This window comes from Microtus pennsylvanicus, chromosome 13 (assembly GCF_037038515.1).
Source record: "Microtus pennsylvanicus isolate mMicPen1 chromosome 13, mMicPen1.hap1, whole genome shotgun sequence".
Lineage (NCBI taxonomy): Eukaryota > Metazoa > Chordata > Mammalia > Rodentia > Cricetidae > Microtus > Microtus pennsylvanicus.
In genome coordinates this window covers 81,727,754-81,747,390 of record NC_134591.1, presented here as the reverse complement: position 1 = coordinate 81,747,390, position 19,637 = coordinate 81,727,754, and the positions used below count along the sequence as shown (strand labels likewise).

At 50.8% G+C, this 19,637-nt stretch overlaps 1 protein-coding gene across 1 annotated transcript; it reads left to right on the top strand.

Annotated features, from left to right (window-relative positions):
* The first annotated feature begins 1,605 nt into the window (after positions 1-1,605).
* Ccdc27 (coiled-coil domain containing 27) lies at positions 1,606-19,637 on the top strand. The gene is made up of 12 exons (XM_075945830.1): positions 1,606-1,785; positions 2,462-2,588; positions 3,570-3,680; positions 4,451-4,605; positions 10,099-10,278; positions 10,899-10,991; positions 11,258-11,669; positions 11,988-12,118; positions 15,393-15,470; positions 15,709-15,921; positions 18,185-18,289; positions 19,477-19,637. Exons 1-12 carry the CDS (start codon positions 1,606-1,608, stop codon positions 19,597-19,599), a joined length of 1,908 nt encoding a protein of 635 aa, XP_075801945.1. The 3' UTR covers positions 19,600-19,637.

Sequence of the window (19,637 nt, the reverse complement as noted above, 5' to 3'; positions counted from 1 at the left end):
GGGCTCACACGGGCTCACACGGGCTCACACAGGCTCACACATACAGGCTCACACGGGCTCACACGGGTTCACACAGGCTCACACACGCAGGCTCACACAGGCTCACACGGGCTCACAGGCACACACAGGCTCACACTGCAGCTTCTGTATACACATAGGAACTCCCGACGAAGGAGATACCGCCCACGGTCGGCTGATCCTCCTACATCAAGACAACAACCCTCCACAGGCCAGTCTTAACTGAGGGTTTCCTTTCAGATAGCCCCGGGGCAGCACTGAATGGACAATCAGAGCCAACTAGAACAGAAGGGAGAAAACCATGATTTTTCTTCAGCCAGCGAGAAGTCCCTCTCCCAAAACGGCTGATGGCCCAGAGGTTTTGTCCTTGCTTTACTATCTCAGGTCTGATCCTTCTTTGTGTAAGACTGGTCTTGCTATGGTGCCCAGCCCTGTGGAACGCAAAATGGGGGCTCAGTGGCCCAGTGAGATGCTCAGCAAAACCAAGAAAAGGAAAAGGGGGCAGAGGAGAAAACAGGTACTGTTAAAAATATTCTTAAGATGAGCCTCTCTGCCGACGCAAATAATTCCAATCAGACCAAATTAGACCAAATAGAAGATGCCCACGTTTAATGCAGTATCCCCACGTGGCCCAGAAAGCAGGGCGAGAGGAAGAGAGCTTGGGAGACCACGCTAAACACTGAGACCACGTGTTCCCTTTTCTGTGGGAGTGGTCCTGGCCCTCCCTGGGGAGGGGTCAGCGCTTGGTGGGCTTTCCCTGAGATGGAGTTGGGACCAAGGCGACTCCCAGGGGAAGGGGCTTGAAATGGAGCTTCCTGCTCCATTGGTGCTCCAAGAATGGGTGCCAGGGGCTGGGGTGACGCTTTCACCCAAACATCCCAGGCTTCTTCTTGGATATAGGGGTGTCAGAGGGCTGGGGTCTCATTTTTGATCAAACGGGTACTAAAATAGTCAAACCAAACCAACTTCATTGGTAACTACATCAACTACCAACTGGTGGAATCTGCCAAAAAAAAAAAAAAGTCTGCCTCTGCCTCCCTAGTGCTGGGATTAAAGACGTGCGCACCACCGCCAGGCTGATCTCCAGGGCTCTTATTATGAAAGGGGGGGGATCACTGTTTCTCGTGTTGCAAATGAAGGGGGTGATACTCTGGAATGAAGTGTTCTGTCAGTATGCACAGTGAATACGTGCCAATAAAAGAAAAGAAAATTCCTACTCCTGCACCCAACAAAAATGAGAGAGGAGGATTCTGGGCCCCTGAGGTCAGACGACTTCCTTTTCTCTTGTGACCTCCTGAGAAGTTGTGGGAAAGGCATTTGGGTCTGCTTCCCAAGTCCTTTACCTAATTGCAGAAAATTGAGGAGACTATGACCATGCCCTGTTTCTATGGAGACATCTGTGATGACACACACTGCTCCTAGGAGCCTATAGGACAGGAGCATTAGAAGCTTGTCTTTTCTAGCTTGGACCCCTCTGAGGGTTCAAGCTAAGGTTGACTTCCCCTCCATAACCGGCGCTGTACACAGAAGCAATAGGCCCTGTGCGGTCATTCAGGGTGACTGTCTGCCTCTGGCTCCGTCTTCTCAATGAAGAAGGAGAACTTCCCTGAGGAGCTCAGCTTGACATCTCCTCAGATCAGGAAGGGCGTGGTGCTGCTTCAGAGCATGGCCAACCGAGATTCCCGCGGTCTAGAGAGGAAGCTGCAAGAAGTCCATCACAGACCCAGCAAGTCGGCCCAGGCCATCAGTCGCTACTACCGCAAAGTGGTACGGAGTTGGGTGGAGTAGCTCTAACTTCCCGGCACAGCCACCATGGAGCGAGTTGTTCCTCTTCCATGCCAATGACCCATGGGAGCTAGCAGCCAGCAGAGCTTGGCACATGCGTATTGGCAATCTGCCACACAGAGTCCAGGAGGCCTGCAGACTGCTGCTTCTGGTGTGGCAGAGCCCTGGCTGGCCTTGCCCGACTTCCTGAAGGACTTATGACCTCCTATCCAGAGCCCCCAGGCTTTCTTGGGGGTAGCTGTATGGAGTCACTGACTTCCCCCTCTGCAGACCTTGGCTCTTACTTGGTCTGGACAGCCAAGCCCAAAGGAGGAAGTCAACTCTGAACCCTGAGCAAAGAGACCCCGTCTGTCCTGAGTGTTACAGAGGAAGATGAAAGAGAGAGAAGGGCCCAAGGAAGGGAAGTCCAGATGGAAAGGCTGTCTGCACCCACCATGCACCAGGGGAGCCAGGGATGGTGATGGCTGTCTACATGGCTTCTTAGTTGGGTGCTGAAAGCCCAGCCAAGGGTTACCTCTAATGCAGAGCCTTCTGGGAAAGCTTTCCAGCTGGCCAGGAAAGGGGCGGCCCATTGCCACGAGTAACAGCATAGACAGGGCCCCTGCAGCCATCCCGTAGGCACAGCCCAAGCCCCTGGTCTCACTTTTTCTCCTGCCAGAGCCAGTTCAAGAAGCTCAATAGCCCTAATGGCTTTGTATCTGAAATGGAAGAAATGAGAAAGGCCTTTCTCATGAGGCCTGGATGCCCCCAGTTCAGTACCAGAGCTACATCTGTATCTCATGTGGGTAAGACCACCCTCCCCCAGACCACCAAGGGTGACGGGAACAACCTGCTGCCTCCTGGAACCCTTCAGCTCATAAGGAGCCTCTGGGGATGCTTCTGAACTCATCTGTGGGAGCACAGAGTCTCTGAGGCCTGCACAGAGACTGGGGGATGGCGAGATGCGAGAGGACAGACCTCACACTCATGATTGCTCCTTCTTGTTTTGCTGTTGCAGTGTTGGGGTGGGGAGGGTTGGAATTTCTAGAAGCTTCTTAAGTCCACGGACACTTCAGTGGGAGCAAACACCCCAAGGACTCCTAGAAGCCTTACATCTTGTTTTGCTGAAGCCCAGGAGAGCACTCGGTGCCTACCCAGGGCACATCACTCAGAGTCAAGGCTACATCCTAACCTCTTGGATCTCTGACTTGCTCTTGTCCCATGTCCCCAACACTGACTTGGGGACTTGTCTGTGAAGTTCAGCAATAGCCCAGCATAGGCTCCACTCCCCAAGGGGACCTGTGGGATTGTTGTGGGGTGGACTGAGGGGCCACAGAGTCTAGGCTGCAGGATCTGTACCTGCATTCTCTCACAGACATCTCCATCAGTCCGCTCAGGTGATACACTGTGATCAAATGGGTAAAAGACAGAGCATATGGGATCTTTTGTTGTTGTTGTTTTTGTTTGTTTGTTTGTTTGTTTTGTTTTTCGAGACAGGGTTTCTCTGTAGCTTTGGAACCTGTCCTGGTACTAGCTCTTGTAGATCAGGCTGTCCTCCAACTCCCAGAGATCTGCCTGCCTCTGCCTCCCGAGTGCTGGGATTAAAGGCGTAGGTCACCACCAGCCTGTTTAAGCTTCTGTTTTGATGGAGCCGAGGGTTCAGTGCCGTGCCTCCATCAGGAAGACTCACTTGTTCCTGGCCTCCTGTTTAAAGATAACATGCCAGCCTTGACCTTAGAGATCTTGGAACAGTAAGATTGTCACCTCTGGCACCTCGTACATTCCAGGTTCTGCCACCACGGTTGATCTGCCCAGGGACACATGTACCAGCTCCGGAACCTGGAAGATGTCCGAGGACCAGCCCCTGGACAGGCAGGGCTCTGCCACCAGTATGGACGGTAAGGGGATCCTGGAGGTCTCTGCCTTCATCTTCTGGGGTCCTGGGCAATGAAGCTGCACCCCAGGGATGCCTGATGTGTCCTCATGGAACTCTTCCTAGCATTGCCTGCTTCTCAGAAACGCTGAGACACAGGCTACCCAGGTCCAGGGCTGTAGCGGGACTCTACTCTCATTGGTGGAAGACACTACCATTGTTCCTTGTCTGGCTGAACTGCAGCTGAAATCTGTGTCCTCTACCTTCTTTGTGCCCTTTCCTTCCAGCCCCTTGGGTACCACATCCTTGAATAACGAAATAAGCTTTCCTTTGCCAGAAAGTGAGACAAACGTGATAGTTTCAGATAATAACCCGTAGTGAACAACTCCCTCCAGGCTTTAGAAGGTGAAGAACCCCAAATTCTAAAACAAGACTCAGGGGTGCAAGAGGACTGGGTCATGGGGTCAATAAGGGCAGTAGCAGATGGCTTCCTATCCTGAATCCCAAGCTCTTGTCCTTCCACCCTGGGGTCTGAATATGGACTTTGATACCCGGCCACCCTCCTGAGTGTGTTATTGGTGCGTGTGGACAGATGTGGTGGTTCCAAGGGCTATACATAGGCTTCTGGTCGAGGAGACACAAACTTTAAGCTTTTAGTTTGGCAGTGGATGACAGCTGACTGGACAGATACCGGCCTCTGAGGGAAGGTCTGGAAGGGTGGATATTATCATGGAAAATTCCACTGCATATCCACAGGGAAGAATCTACTGCCCTCTGGCCCATGTTCCTCCACAGGGCGCCTCTTTTCATTCAGCAAGAGTGCTTGCGAGCTCAACTACTCACGCAAGAGGAGTGAGCCCCCGGCTACGAGCCCCACCAGCAGCCCAACCATGGTCAAGAGGTCCCAGAGAACCAGGATGCCCTGGTACATCTCAGTCATCCATGAGAAGGTAGGGTACCGCACCTGGTCCGGCATCCTGCCCACCCCTCAGGGGACTGTTGTTCTACAGTATGGCTAGCTGTAGCCTAAAATGACACCCAGACACCCTACATTGGCTGCTATTAATCCAACGATTCTCACACACACCTTCTGCCTCCTTCCTTCCTGGTGTGTGGCACTTTAATCCGCACAGAACTAGTTAGTGTGTGTGGCCATCAACCAGTCTGTACACCTTCAGCCCAGAAATCCCTGTGAGTATGAGTGAGAGGCTAGCAAATGCCTAGAGATCTGTGCATAAGCCAGCACATCCTGGTGGGATCCTTTCTTTAAATAACAAACAAACAAACAAACAAACAAACAAAGTTGGTACTTGTGAGAGGTGAGAACACAACTCACTTGTCTTAGAATTATGTTGAAATTTGGTATCCAGGCTATTCTGGCCTTGTTTTTTAAAAATTCAGAAGCACTTCTGTAGTGATATTTTGTTTGTGATCTAACAAATAAAGCTTGCTTGAAGATCAGGGGGCAGAGCTAAGTCACTAGTTAGCCATGGAGGCCAGGCAGTGGTGGCAGACCTTAATCTCAGCCCTGGGGAGACAGAGGCAGATGAATCTTTGTGATTTCAAGGCCACCCTGGACTACATGAAATTGGATCAGTCTAAAAGAGACACGGAGTCAAAAGGTGGTGGCTCACACCTTTAATCTCAGAATGAGGGAGGTGGAGACAGGAAGGGATATGACTGGACGGAGAGAGGAATGAATGTAAGGCGGGAGGAGAAAGGAGCTCAGTTGCTGTCTGAGGATTCAGTCTGAGATGCAGTCTGAGGATTTGGAGACATGGTATCACCCCTTTGGTCTGAGCATTAGTAGAGGTAAGAACTCTCTAGCGGTTGGCCGCTCTGCTTCTCTGATCTTTCAGCTTACATCCCCTAGTATCTGTCTCTGGGTTTTTTTTATTAATACTAATTAGAATTCGTTCTACACACTTCATCTAGGCTTTGGGAGATTCTCGGTTATCACTATTCCCCAAACTCTGAAGCATTTGTTTTTCTCTCCTACCATTTTGCCCTCTGGGGCTCAAACCCTGGGTCTTGCATGTGCTTATAGAACCAAACCTTCTACTACTTTTTATTTTGAGACAGGGTCTCACTGATTTGCTCAGGATGGCTTTGGACTCACTCTACAGACCAGGCAGGCCTTGAATTTGCAATTCTCCTGCCTCAGCCTCTCAAATGAGTTGGAATTCTGTGCTTACAAAACAGACAAGTTTTAATAAATCACAGGTTTTCTGCCTTTACAAGGTAGGTGTTTCCTCTTTTCTGCTTCCTGCAGTTAGCGGGCATGTAGGAACTGTCTGACTCCTGAAAGTCTGTGTCACTAACCTAATGCGGTGCAGCAGCAGGGAGCGGTGCCATCATGGCCTGTGGCTCCTGCAACGGCGACCTCTTCATTCCGAAACTGCAGGCTCCTGTCGTGTCTCCTCCTGATCAGCTGCTTTCTCTGTGCTAGGCTTTCTCCGAGTGTTGGCTTTAGGATGTGCTGATTTTTTCAAATGGATGCTTGCTATTTATAGGTCTTGAATCCATGTGTTCATGCACGCATGTGCAGGTGCATGTGTGTGTGCTCGTGAACGTGGTATAAAGGACAAACGTCAACCTTGGGTGCTGTCTGCCTTGTTTTTGAGACAGAGTCTCTCGCTTGCCTGGATCTCACTGATTAGACTAAGCTGGCCCCAAGGATCTGCCTGTGTCCATCATCCCAGGGCTAGAATATAAGTGTGCCCCCACTTCTGGCTTTTTTAATGTTAGGTTGACTTTAAATTATTGGCTTTAATAGAGTGAGACAGCTTCCCATTTTGATTTTATTTGTATTGTCTTTTTAATAAATTATTTCATGTGTATAAATGTTTTGTCAGCATGCATATCTGTGTTCTCTGTGTGTAGTCTGGAGACGGTACCAGACCCCTGGAATTGGAGTTACAGATAGTTGTGAGCCATCATGTGGGTGCTGGAAATAAAACCCTGGTCCTCTAGAAAAGCAACCAGTGCTCTTAACCACTAAGGGATCTCCTCAGGTCCAACACCTATTTTACGTGGGTTGCAGAGATCAAACTCAAGTCTTCCTGTTTGTGCAGCAAGTACTTTACTGGCTGAGCACCTCCCCAGCTCCCATCCATTTTTTTTTAAAAGCCAGTGGGGCTAAAAGGGAAACCCTGCACACTTGTTGAATGCACAAGGAAGAACACCATTGGACAGAAGCAAATGAATTTCTGCAAGTCCCAGCCAGGACAGGCCCCTGACAGCTGGCATATGTGTGATATGTCCAGAGGCTCAAAAGTGTGTCTGTCCCTTGACCCAGCCCTTCCACCTCTGCCATGCTGGCAAAGGTGTTTACCACCAGGCTGCCGCTGCTCACCCACCAGGGTGGAAGCCTCTGAGAGATGGCGACAGGCCTGGCTCCCTCCAGGAGCTCAGATGGCATTACTGGGGTTGTCTTTGTGTCTTTCTGAGAGGCTGTAGTGTCAGGAAAGCCACTTGCACCAGCATATTTGGCCCATGCCATCTTAGCAGTCCCTGGCAGGAAATGTGCCAGTTTCCCCGGCAGCAGTTCTCAGACTGCTTGAAGGCACATGCACATGTCTGAGATCACCTTGATCAGAACAATAAGATGTGTTCTCTGGTATTGTTTTCCCACTTTGCTTTTTTTATTTTGAACATTAAAAAAATTAATCATCATACAAATAATTCCCACACCCCTTTCACATTTTCCAATGCTACAGTGTTGCGTGCTGGCTTCTTTCTGATGTGTGTGTGGGGGCAGGGGTATGTGTGTGGTTTCTGTGCTTGCAGACACATGTGCAGGCACAGGTACCCATGTGCATGCCTGTGAGGGTGGGAAAAGGACCTTGGCTGTCCTCTCCAGTTGCCTTCTGCCTTATTCCCTTGAAACTGGATCTCCCACCAAACCTGGAACTAGGTGTTTTTTGGCAAGGCTTGCAGCTAGCATGCTCCAGCTATCTTCTTGTTTGTACCGGGGTTACAGATGCACAGGGTCTCACATCTGGCTTTCTACGAGGGAGGTGGGAACTCAAACTTGGGTTTGTAGGTGGAATTCTTCGTTGGGACAGCCAACTCCCAAATAACCGCTCAGAGACTTATTAATTATAAAGGTTCAGCCCATGGCTCAGGCTTATTACTAACTAGCTCTTATATATTAAATTAACCTGTATTTCTTATCTATGCTTTACCATGTGACAGTACCCTTTAACAACAGGGCAAGTTCATCTTTCTTCTCTCTGCATCTCTCTCCTTGTGACCCTGAGATTTCACTCTCCTCAGCATTCTCTTTCTTTGCCCTGAAAATTCTGCCTAGCCATCGGCCAATCAGCTTTTTGTTAACAACGAGAGCAACACATCTTCACAGTGTACAGAAGGATTATCCCACAGCACAGGTTCTCACACTTGTACAGCCAGACGTTGATCTTTCCAGCCCCATTTGCTCCTTTCTCAGATTTGTTTTTATTTACCTATGTACATCATGGATGGACCTGCAAGTGGCTATGCGTGGGTGCCTTCAGAGGCCAGAAGAGGGCATCAGATCCCCTGAAGCTAACATTATGAGTGGTTGTGAACACCATGTGGGTGCTGGGAACCAAACTCAGGTCTTTTGCATTCTTGCCCGTGAGCCATCTCACCTCCTTTTGCTTCATTTCCCCCTCCCATTCTTCCTTCTCAACCCTCTCCCTATACAGTTAACTCTTTACATCCTCCCAGTACTGGGGCCTGAGCCTAGGCCCCATACATTCCGAGCAAGAGTTCCACCACTGAATGATGTCCCTAGCTCTCTGTCTACTCTTGTGAAAACCTCAGAATGGATATCATTAAATTGCCCACGTAGGCTTTGCATTTGTGATCCCCCTGCTTCAGTCTTCTGAATAGTTAGGGGTTCATCAATTCTTTTTTTTTTTTTTTTTTTTTTGGTTTTTCGAGACAAGGTTTCTCTGGGGTTTTGGAGCCTGTCCTGGAACTAGCTCTTGTAGACCAGGTTGGTCTCGAACTCACAGAGATCCGCCTGCCTCTGCCTCCTGAGGGCTGGGATTAAAGGCATGCATGCGCCACCACCGCCCGGCGAGTTCATCAATTCTTGTGTCTCACACTTTCCCCTGGTTTCTATTTCCATTAGGCTCAATTTTTGGTTCTTTTCTAAATTTAGATTTTTGAGGTATCTATTTTTTTCATTTCTTTTTATATAATGTGTATGGGTGTTTTGTCTGCATGAAAGTCTGTACACCATGGGTGTAAGGTGCTTGTGGAGGCCATGAAAGGCCAGGACTCCTAGAACTGGAGCTGCAGACAGTTGTGGGCTGCCATATGGATGCTAGGAGCCAAACCCAGGTCCTCTGCAAGGTCAACAAATACTCTTAAATACGGAGCTATCTCTCCAGCCTCTAAGATGGCTGTTTATATTAGTTTTTATTTCTCCCAATAAGAAAATCTCAAAACCACAACCTTGAATTTATTTGTTTGTTTGTTTAGCGTGTGTGTCCCTGTGTGACTTTCCTCCATGTGCAAATAACCTCAGGACCAGATGAGGGTGCTGGCTCCCCTGGAGCTGGAATTACAGGTAGTTATGAGCTGCCCTGCATGGATTCTAGGAACTGAACTCTGGTCCTCTGCAAGAGCAGAGTAGAGCTGGGCACGTGGGACAGCCCTTTAATCTCAGTAGAGGCGGGAAGATCTCTGCGTGTTTAAGGCTGAACTGGTTACAGTCAGCTAGAGCAACAGACTCTTGTCTCAGAAAAAAAAAAAACAGTACTCATTCTTGAGACATGTTTACTTCCATCACAGTTTTAGATTTATCCTGAGGTGTGACAATGGTCCCACATTCAATTTCATTCATTCATAATGTTTCCTAACTTCTCAAGTGGTTTCTTCTTCAGTCCATAGGATACACAGAAGCTTATGACGTTATTTCAATTAACTTGAGAGATTTCTAGTTGCCTTCCCTTCCAGATTGTTCCTCCTGCCTGGAAGCTTTACCTTAGTCTTTCTCTGAGTTCATATCTGCTGGTGAGGAACTGTTAGCCGAAGATGCCTTTAACTTGCCTTCTGTTGAAGAACTGACACAGTTGAGATTTTGAGAAGGCAGACTGAGGGGCTCCCTAACAAGCTGGTTTGGGGGGGTCACTCTTGGGTGACATTTCCGCATAAATGTGTGGGCCACCGAGAATACAGGTATCCTGAATTAGAGCGGGAATGCTGACCAGGCTCTGGTCCTGACCGAAATGCCTTTGCGCAAGGATTTAGGGTCCACGGCCAGGACAGATGCTAATGCTGTACAATCCCAGGCTGTGGCTCCCCAGGAATGGCTGCAATAGAGAGCTGCAAAACTTGTCCTAGTGTTTAAGTGTCTGGGAACTACTGTTCTCTGGGTGGCGGGGAGGGGATATGGGGACAGTTAGCCTTGCCTGGTGGCCCAGGAGTCGTCTCTGGTTTCCACATAGGATCATTCCCTGGTCCAGCTGGGAGAAGAACTCCGGCGCCTCTCAGTGCTGGAGACCCAGATGCAGAAGAAAGATCAGGAGATCTTGCTGCTCCAGAAGGAGAAGGAGGCCCTGAAGAAGCAACTGAAGGCCCTCCTCAGAAGCAAAGGCACAGAACCATCTTCCTCTTCCATCAAGACGGTGAGCCTTCTGCCAGGGGCCTACGGGAGCACTGAGCTAGTCCAAAGGGGTAGCGCGTGGACTGAGATAGCCCATGAGCTGCAGGCCCTGCCCTCTCAGACATTAGCAGAGGGTGGGGGAGGTGGGACCCTATGGCCAGGAATGGTCCTTGGATTGGTCCAAGACTTGATGTCTTTCACACCTGATAACAGCTTGTGCTTGTCCGGGCAGACGTGAAGTGGGAACAGGGAGGAGGCTGGAGGTCATGGGCAGTGTCTGGGTACCTTGGGAAAAACTGCCCACACAGATAGATGCCTGAGGCAGAACAGATGGGACGTCTGCTCCCCCATCCCCTCCAAGGGCTCTAACGCAGGCATGAGAGGACAGGGCAGGCAGATGAACTACAAACAAGCATGCTCACTGTGCCAAGTGGTAGGGCCCAGAGCCCCATTGTTCCCCAGAGCTGCTCACGCACAGACCATGGCCCTGTTCTACGGATGGCACTGTTCCCTTGCCCTCTGCCATGGTTACCGCTTGGAGATACTGATGTTCCCTTCCGGGAGGGTGACGAACAGGGGCAGCATCACCTGGAGCTCCTGTGGGAGTTTGGAGAGCTTGGGGTTCATAGCAGCATCTGACAGGATCGGTCATTTGAGGCCTCGCTGAAGCTGGGAAAGGTGAGCATGCTGAAGATGCCACACAAAGAAGAGGAGGAGCTTCAGCCCTGGATGCAGGTGTGGAGCAGGCTGAAGCCCCAGGCTTCACTCCTTAGATGCTCCTAGGGGAAGAGGACCGCTAGGAGGGAGGCCCCAGCCACAGTGCCCCTCCCTGCAGCCCTGAACGTTGCTGGCCCTCCCTAAATGCAGATGAGACCAATGGGCAAGCTCAATCAATGCCCCTCCCCCACCAAGAGCACAGATACTGAGAGGCGGAGGTACCTCTCTCTTGTACCTAAGGACATTTGTGTCAACGCCCAGTCCCTTTTCTCTCTGTTCCCCAGATGCAGGATGACTTCAACATAACCGAGAGCAGCAAGGAGCTGCCGATGGAACCCGGAAGTGTCGTGGAGGAAAAGGGTCCCAAGGGGGCCCCGGAGGAGGCTGGAACTACTTCCAGACCTGGGAGCAGCATGGGCAAGATGGGGACTTTGTGTGAAGAGGGCCCTGAGGAGGAAGAGGAAGAGGAGGAGGAAGCAAATGGACTAGCAGAGGAGGAGGAGGAGGCGATGGTAGAGGAGGAAGAACTGTGGGAGCTGAGGGAGGAGGAGGAGGCCCAGCATCCCAAGAGGTCGTACTCCCCTACCGAATCCTTTGAGGAGGAGCTGATGGCCCAGCTGGAGGAGTATGAGCGCATGTTGTTGGACTTCCAGAGTGAGCTGGAACTCACCAGAACCAGATATTCCCTGGCCACAGGTAGGAAGGGCCAAGGGGCGGCTGCCATGGGGTGCGGGCGCCCAGTTCCACTGCCTCTGCCCAGCGGGCAGGAGATGCAGGAGATACAGGTCCCTCTCCACCTGGAGTTGCACCAAGAAAGGGTAACGGGGCATTCAGACAAGCAACTCGGGACCTGGGGCTCACAGCTGGTCCTCACTCTCTCGCTCTGCCTGTGACCTGCCTCGCTCCGCCTGTGTCCCGCCTCGCTCCGCCTGTGTCCCGCCTGGCTCCGCCTGCGTCCCAAATCGCTCCGCCTGTGTCCTGCCTTGCTCCGCCTGTGTCCCGCCTCGCTCTTAGGAGCCATCACATCCTTACAACGGCAAACCGACTTCCAGGAGTCTCAGCTGCGAAAGGTCACCACGGAAAACGAGCTTCTGGAAAAGGAACTCCGCGAACGAAAGCGGCAGATACAGGCCATGACCAACAAGGTGGCTGTGCACACAGCAGCCCCGCTAACCAAGTCCAGGGCACCAGCTGGTAGCAGTAGAGCTGTGATTCCTATCAGACTGTGGACAGCCTCAGTCCTACTGTCCTTTGGTCTGTGTCCCTATGTCTTCTGCCATGGTAACCCTGGTTACTTCCCAAACATTTGCCGGCCCCTGATCCCTAGGCTGAATTTATCCACATTTAGAGTATGCTTAGCTTCTGGGCCTGCTCACGCTTCTGTTAACAAATGCCTGAGACAGAACATGTTATGAAGTAGAGAAGTTTATTTTTACCCAGGCTACCCCACAAGTGCCTCTTCTCATGGCCCCCATCCCATAGCAATGACGTATAAGTCTTCTAGCAAATTCTTCGGGAAACTCCACTATAGCATCAGATAATGCGTCTCATAGAGTCATCTTCACTGTGACATCATCAAAAGACTTCCTCTTCCCCAGCGTCCTCATCTGCCTTCCAACGGGGCAGGCACTCTTTCTGTCCTTGGCTCGCCTAATGTCATCGTATCCCAGCTTCCATTCTGTGCTAACATCATTTCCGCAATCACTTGAAACATGTAAGAGTCCACTAAACAACACTGAGATTCCTGTCATGGTCTTAAGCTTCGCTTCTGCACCCACGGCCTTCTCTTTCTTGTTTCTGTGCAATGCATTTCTAGGGTTTTTTTTTCCAGAAAGGAGGTATACCTGTAAGCTTTGGGAACACAAACCACCTGCAAATGCCTCAATTCTACACGTTAATAACCACCAGATTGACCACAGTTTGGAAATCATTATCCCACCCAGCTGCAGAAGCATTGCCCTGCTGCGAAGGCAAAGACATTGTTCCTGTCACTTCCAGGCCTGGTGGGGAGTCTGAGGTCACCTGTGTGTTCTTAAGGTTATCTGTTGGAAAGCTGTCAGATCCTGTCCCGGGCATCCTAAGATCTGGCAGAGCCGTGCCTTAGTGCCCGGAAGTGAGTCACCTCGCACTGTGCGGCAGGCACTGTGTGGCCCTCTGGAAGTGTGTCCTGTGTTCTAGAATCTTTGTGTGCCCTGCTGTTCACTTCCTCGTTCTGTTTAGTTCTGTTGCCACACGTGACAAATGCCCTGATAGAAAGTAACTTAGAGAAGCCTGGCAGTGGTGGCACAGGTCATTAAACCCAGCACTCGGGAGGCAGAGGCAGGTGGATCTCTGAGAGTTTGAGGCCAGCCTGATCTACAGAGCTAGTTCCAGGACAGCTAGGACCGTTGCACAGAGAAACCCTGTCTCGAAAAAACAAAAAAGAAAAAGAAAGCAACTTAGGGGGCACAAGGTTCACTTTAGCTCACGGTTCCAGTCCATAGTCCGTCAAGGCAGAGCCAGAAACAGCTAACGTCCAGTCACGAGGAGAGGGAGTGGATGCTTAAATGCTTAATGCTCGCACAGCTTTGTCTGCTCCTGCATAGTCTCGGACCCCAGTCAGGGAACAGCTGCCCATTTTCAGGCTTAGCCTTTCCAAATCAATTAACAATCAAGCCAATCCCCTACAACAGGTATGACCACAGACTAGCATGATCCAAACAATCCTTCATTGAGACTCTCTTCCCAGGTGTGGGTTGTATCAGGTTGGCAGTTAAACTAACCACATTCTTTTCTAGATTATTTTACTTTTTTTTTACCCCACTCCTCCCCTCTTTTCTCCCTCTCTCCTCCCCTCTGCCCTCTACACTCCTGCAGGCAAATTGAAAGACCTAGAAAAAATGTCCTGACCAAGGTAACCCAGACCTAGAAAGACAAATATCATATGTACTCACTCATAAGTAGATAATAGACATAAAACAAAGGACATCTAGCCTACAGGCCACAACCCCAGAGAACCTAGGGAACAAAGAGGACCCTAAGAGAGACATACATGGGTCTGCCTAGGAAGGGGAAAAAAAGATGATTTTACTTTTTAAAGTAAAGATGATGGTGGCACACGCCTTTAATTCTTGCACTTGGGAGGCAGAGGCAGGTGGATCTCTGTGAGTTCAAGGCCAGCTTTGTCTACATAGTGAGTTCCAGGACAGCCAGAACTACACAGAAAAACTCTCGAAAAACAAGCAAAAAATTATGTATGTGTGTGTACATATATGTATGTGTGGATGAATGTGTGTGCATGAGTGCCCGTGCTCACAGAGGCTAGCAGAAGTCAGCCTGGCGGCTGGAGGGAGCTGCTTGTCATGGTGCTGGGAGCTAATCTCCGGCTGTCTGCAAAGGCAGTGAGCTCTCTTAGCTACCTGGTCATCTCTCCAGCCAAACAATCACGATCTTCCTTTCTGATTTCCCTTAGGGAGCTCCAGGTACTTGGATTGGCCCTCTCTTTGTGAGCTGCCCTTTCTTTTAGCTTTCTGTCTCCTTGTCCCTTAGGTTTCCTCAACTCCATCCGTAGCTCTGCTTTGGAGTTTCAGTTTCATTGTTTGAAATGTCCATCTATGCTTTAGAAGGTTCTTTTTCTTCTTTTTCCAAACGCCATCCCTTCTATTTCACAAGAGCCCTGTCCTCTCTTCCTGCAAAGGCAGCATTGATGGGAGCTTGCTGTCATGTTCTGTGACAAGATCTAGAACTGAGCCCCAGGCATGTTCATGACAATCCTCCTGCCTCTGCCTTCCTATTCAGGGATCACAGAGTCACTGACGTTTCAACGTCTGGCTCTTTCATTTCTGACGAGCCTCCCTTGGTCTCTACTACTTATGTTTGTTAAACTGGCTGCCCCAGGGCTACCTGGAAACTCGGACTTTGTGGTGACCACACTGTGCTCCAGAGTGGCCCCTGGAGAGTTTCCGTAGAGGTCTCCTCTGGTGTCCGGGGCAGTCAAGTTTCCTTGAAAGCGAGGGGCTGAAAGAGCGTCTTGGCTAACAAGCAAAGGTTTCTTGCTCCGGTTCTGGGCCTGGAGGACAGAAAGATGAGGATGTCCCCACACTCAGCTCACAGGGGAGGGTGACATCTTCAGGCCTGGAAATGACTAGTCTTTACCAGAGTGGATAAAAGGGCAGGTAGCTGCCAGGCCAGGGCCTGTCTTTGGTTTCCCTGTGAAGGGCTTAGCGTCTGGCTTTCTTGGCTCTGCCATGTTGGATGCCATCCACTGCTCTGTTTCCCATCTCCCACGGTGTCCTTGGCTCTCTTTCTCTTCTTGCACGTCTGCAAAAACCCACGGCTTTTTCTTCTTGGGAGGGTGAGGAGGCAGGCAGGTCAGGTGTCTGTATGCCAACATACAGTGTGGGCCTGGGACCCACACTGACCCCACTGTCTGCCCTGCAGTTCTCCAGCCTCCGGGAAGAAAAGAAGCAACAGGGGATAATGGGACTCATTGAGAAGGAAAACCTTATCCTCCGACAGGTGATGGCACGGGCACCGCTGAGGCCTGGGCTGGGGTACCATGATGGACAAGATAAGGTTGGAGCATCTTCACAGTGGAGCTGGCCCTCTTAATCCACTGGGGTCCCCTGGCAATGGCTGGGCTGGGTGGCAGGAACCGGAGGCTCTTTGCCTCCATCTTTTGGGAAGACGCGGTAAGGGTTGCACAGGAGCAGCTCTGGCCGCATAGCGAACGTCCTGTCCTTCCTGGTTCCCCCAGCAAGTGTCTGACTTGGAGACAGAGCTCCTCAAGCGTGACCAGGCCATTGTGGAGCTGCACAGCAAAGCCAGCGAGCTGCAGGCTCAGGTTGACCTGTATGAGGACCACCTGAGGCGGTGGAAAGAGCTCCACAATGATCTCCAGAGCCGGAATGAGACAATCCAGCAAGCAGAGCAACAGACTCGCGTGGTCCTGGAGTCCTCTCAAGCCAGGGTAATGCCCACCGTTGCCCCCCACCGAGGATTCAGATTCATGTTCATGACCGCCTATATCCTTACCCACTACCCGCCCACACGGACCATATGCCCAGCAGACGAGGGCTCTGGCTCATTCTGCCTCAGATTGCAATGTGCAGTGTAGAACTGATGTTTGTGAAGTAGTAGAGGAGGGAGTGAAGGCTCATGGAACATTCTGGAAGCAAAGGACAGGAGCTAGTATTGTTCATCGAGAAAGTGGACCTTGGGTTACCTAGAAAAAGAGGCAGGAGGGAGGGTGATGATGTCCGTGTCTGCCCCTCCTTTCATCCCCCCCTGCTCCTCCCCAGTGTGTCTCCCTTCCTGCTTCAAGTCCTCTTTATCTTTTCTAAGCTGATTTTTTTTAATAACCCGTTGAGTCCACTTTGTGCTGCCCATATGTGAACAGCTGTGGGGTCACACACTGGGGGGCACGAACAACCAGTCAGTGATCACAAAGACTCCTTCCCATACCAGACATTAACTGCCATAGTTCCTCAGCTGGGGTGGGACCTTAGGAGCCCACTCTGTGCTCCACTCTGGAATAAACAAACAAACATGTGTATGTGGTATGTGGGTGCCAGCACATGTGAGCACAGGTGCCTGCGAGGCTAGAAGCTTCAGGTTCCTGCAGAGCGGAGCGATAGGGGGTTGAAAACATCCCATGTGGGTGCTAAGAGCCTGTAACCTGTGGTGGTTTGAATGAGAAGGACTCCCAGAGGCTCAGGTTCCATTGTTTACGTACGAGGTCCCCAGTTGGTAGACCAGCCTGGGAAGGAGTCCGGAGTGCAGCCTTTTTGGAGGATGGGCTTTGGGGTTTTGAAAGACTCTACCCTTCCTAGTGCCTGCTTCTACCTCCTACTTGTGGGTCTTGGGTGTGTGTGCCATAATGCCCTCGCTGCACCATCACAGACTTCAACCCTCCAAATGTGCAGCTCAAATCAAACACTTTTATAAGTGGCCTTGGTTATGGTATCTTATCATAGCAATAGAAAAGTAACTAGACAGAATCAAATTCGGCAGGAGCAGAACAGGCAAGGCTCTTAACCACGGAACCATCTTGTCTGTCACAATCTATACTCGAGTTTTTAACTGGTTTAGTATTGGCCTCCATGGCAGTTTTTTGGTTGCGGAGGTTGAAGGGGTATATATCATAGATAAGAGAGAGCTGTCTAAAAACCGATAGTCTACAGAGAAGGGATGTTGTGAATTGTTAAGAGGCTGGAGAGATAGCCTAGCCATTAAGAGCTCTGGCTGCTGCTCTTTCAGAGTACATGGGTTAAATTCCCAGCACCCACATGGCAGCTCACAACCACATGCACCTCCGATCCCACAGGGTCTGATGCCCTCTTCTAGCCTCTGTGGGCATTGCATGCATTTGGTGCACAGATGTACAAGCAGGCAAAACTCCCATACACATAAAATAAAATTAAAGCAAAACAAACAAAAGAGAGGCTGAGATCTTCAGTGGCAGCTGGAAACTAAAATTTAAAATAATTGTTTGTGTCATTCTTTTATTTTATTTATTGTTGGTTTGTTTGTTTGTTTGTTTGTTTTTCGAGACAGGGCTTCTCTGTGTAGCTTTGGAGCCTGTTCTGAAACTCACTCTGTAGAGCAAGCTGGCCTTGAATGCACAGAGATCCACCTGCCCCTGCCTCCCAAGTGCTGGGATTAAAGGCGTGTGCCACCACCGTCCAGCTCATTCTTTTATTTTTAAAACATGTATTTTTATGTCTGTGCTTGTGTGAGTCTGTGTGTATGCATTCAATCCCCTGGAGCTGGAGGTACAGGCAGCTGAGAGTCCTGGGTCCTGTTGGGTGCTAGGACCCAAACTCAGGTCCTCTGCAAGAGCAGCAAGTGCTCTTAACCGCAGCGCCATTTCTCCAGTCCTGTGCTAATATTTTAAAGTCATATGCAGAGCTGGGGATATATCTCAGCGGTAGAGAGCTTCCTAGCACGTGGGAGTCCCTCGTTTCAGTTCCCAGGACTCATGGTGGAGACGTGCGCTTTTCTAGTTTAAAAACATAAAAATAAGTGTATTGCCATGCTAAAGTTTCTGTGCTTCAATGCGGGGCCACCTAGGAACTGAGGTCTGACCCAGAACATTCTAGCTCTTAGGCAAGTCCCATTTCCAGCCATGACACGCAAGAGCAAGAAATAACTTCCGGCCTGCAGGGCTTACAGTGGCAGCGCCGGGCGTCATTCTTAGTAACAGTGGGAGATGGTTTCACCTTTCTTTACAGCTGGAGCGACTAAGGAATAAGATCATCCAGGCCGTCTACAGCGTCAGTGGGACCAAGAACTTGTCCACGGAGCTCTCTGACAACTACATCCTGGAGTCCCTGCAGGTGAGAGGACCCAAGCTATGTCCCCACTGCTCATCACTGAGGCTGAGGGAGGAGGGGACCCAAGCTGTGTTGCCCCTGCCCATCGCTGAGGAGGTCTGGACTCAGTTTGTAAACCGGGTTTTCATCCTAACTGTATCACCATGCATTGTAACTCCAGGACTGTCCCTTTTCCCTGCTCAACCAGAGAGGGCCAGCCTATCCTTGGAGATTGCTCTAGCATGGAGCTGCTCTCAGCCTCATGGAGGATGGCACTCAGTTATCCTGGTGCTCATCCCTGCACAGGGAGAGGGACAAGCTATCTGCATTTTGGAAGTTCTCTGCCCAGCTCAGCTTCCCTTGGTGGAGCTCCCTCCAGAAAAGCTTCTGGGCCAGAGTTCTGGCACAGACTCCTTCCTCTTGGCCTCAGCCTTGCCAACTCCTATGGACCTAGAGTCCCCCAAAGCAGAAGCTTTAGAGGGTCCTGGGGGTGCAGGCTTTGGTGCCTGTGAACTGGAGTAGTGACCACCTGCCAGCCCTCGGTGCTAATCCTAGCTACTTTGTGTTTCCCTGAATAACAGGGCCTTCCCTTTATAAAGGGGATGAACCCACCTACCCTGAAGGTATAGCCCTGGGGATGGCTGAGGTACCAGGCTGCTCTGGTTGGGGTCGTATGCCACACAGGATCACATCTCCTTAGCAGACGCTCTGTTCCCAAGGTTCCGCTGCATTGCCCAGCGAACCCAACACGTTCACATTTCCCTGCGGCTTTGGGGAAGGAGCCTGGGTCACTCCACTGTCACCTGTGGGGACAGGCCTGTGGTCATGTGTCTGCTGGTGGGGAGGAAGAGGGACAGAAGGACAGAGAAGATGCTCAAGGCCCTGTGTCTCTGCTAGGAGTGAGAACAGGGCTAGGGCTGGAAAGGGACTGGTCAAGCCCCGATGGACGAGGTGAAACAGCTTCTGGTCTCTAGGAGTCTAAGGTTCCCTTCAGTGCCACACTGACTAAAGGGGTGGGCTCGGTGCGCGAGCTGACTCCTGGGACAAGTGCATATTCCCCCCACCCCGCCTCCTGGGACAGCATCTCTGAAGTCTTACCACTGGCAGGGATACCACACTCCAACTTGCCTGCTGCAGCAGCAAGTCCTGGGTGGGGGATGGGGGACCAAGGTGCAGGGCTGGAGGCCACCCATGGACTGTTTCTTGTGCAGAGAATCATCACAGAGAGGAGCGAGTTCTACAGCCAGCTGAGACAAAAAGGCGTCAAGGTGCCCCCGCTGCAGCAGTCAGACATCTCCCTGCCCAGCAAGCTCAAGAAGCTGTCTCCCAAGTAGACCTGGCAGGGACCCCAGGACGTGGCCTGCCAGGCAGA

Excerpts from the sequence above, each read along its gene's own strand:
- Ccdc27 (XM_075945830.1), top strand. The coding sequence starts at position 1,606 with ATGAAGAAGGAGAACTTCCCTGAGGAGCTCAGCTTGACATCTCCTCAG. Across the intron at positions 1,786-2,461 it reads GTCGCTACTACCGCAAAGTG|AGCCAGTTCAAGAAGCTCAA; the intron begins GTACGGAGTTGG and ends TTCTCCTGCCAG. Across the intron at positions 4,606-10,098 it reads TCTCAGTCATCCATGAGAAG|GATCATTCCCTGGTCCAGCT; the intron begins GTAGGGTACCGC and ends GTTTCCACATAG.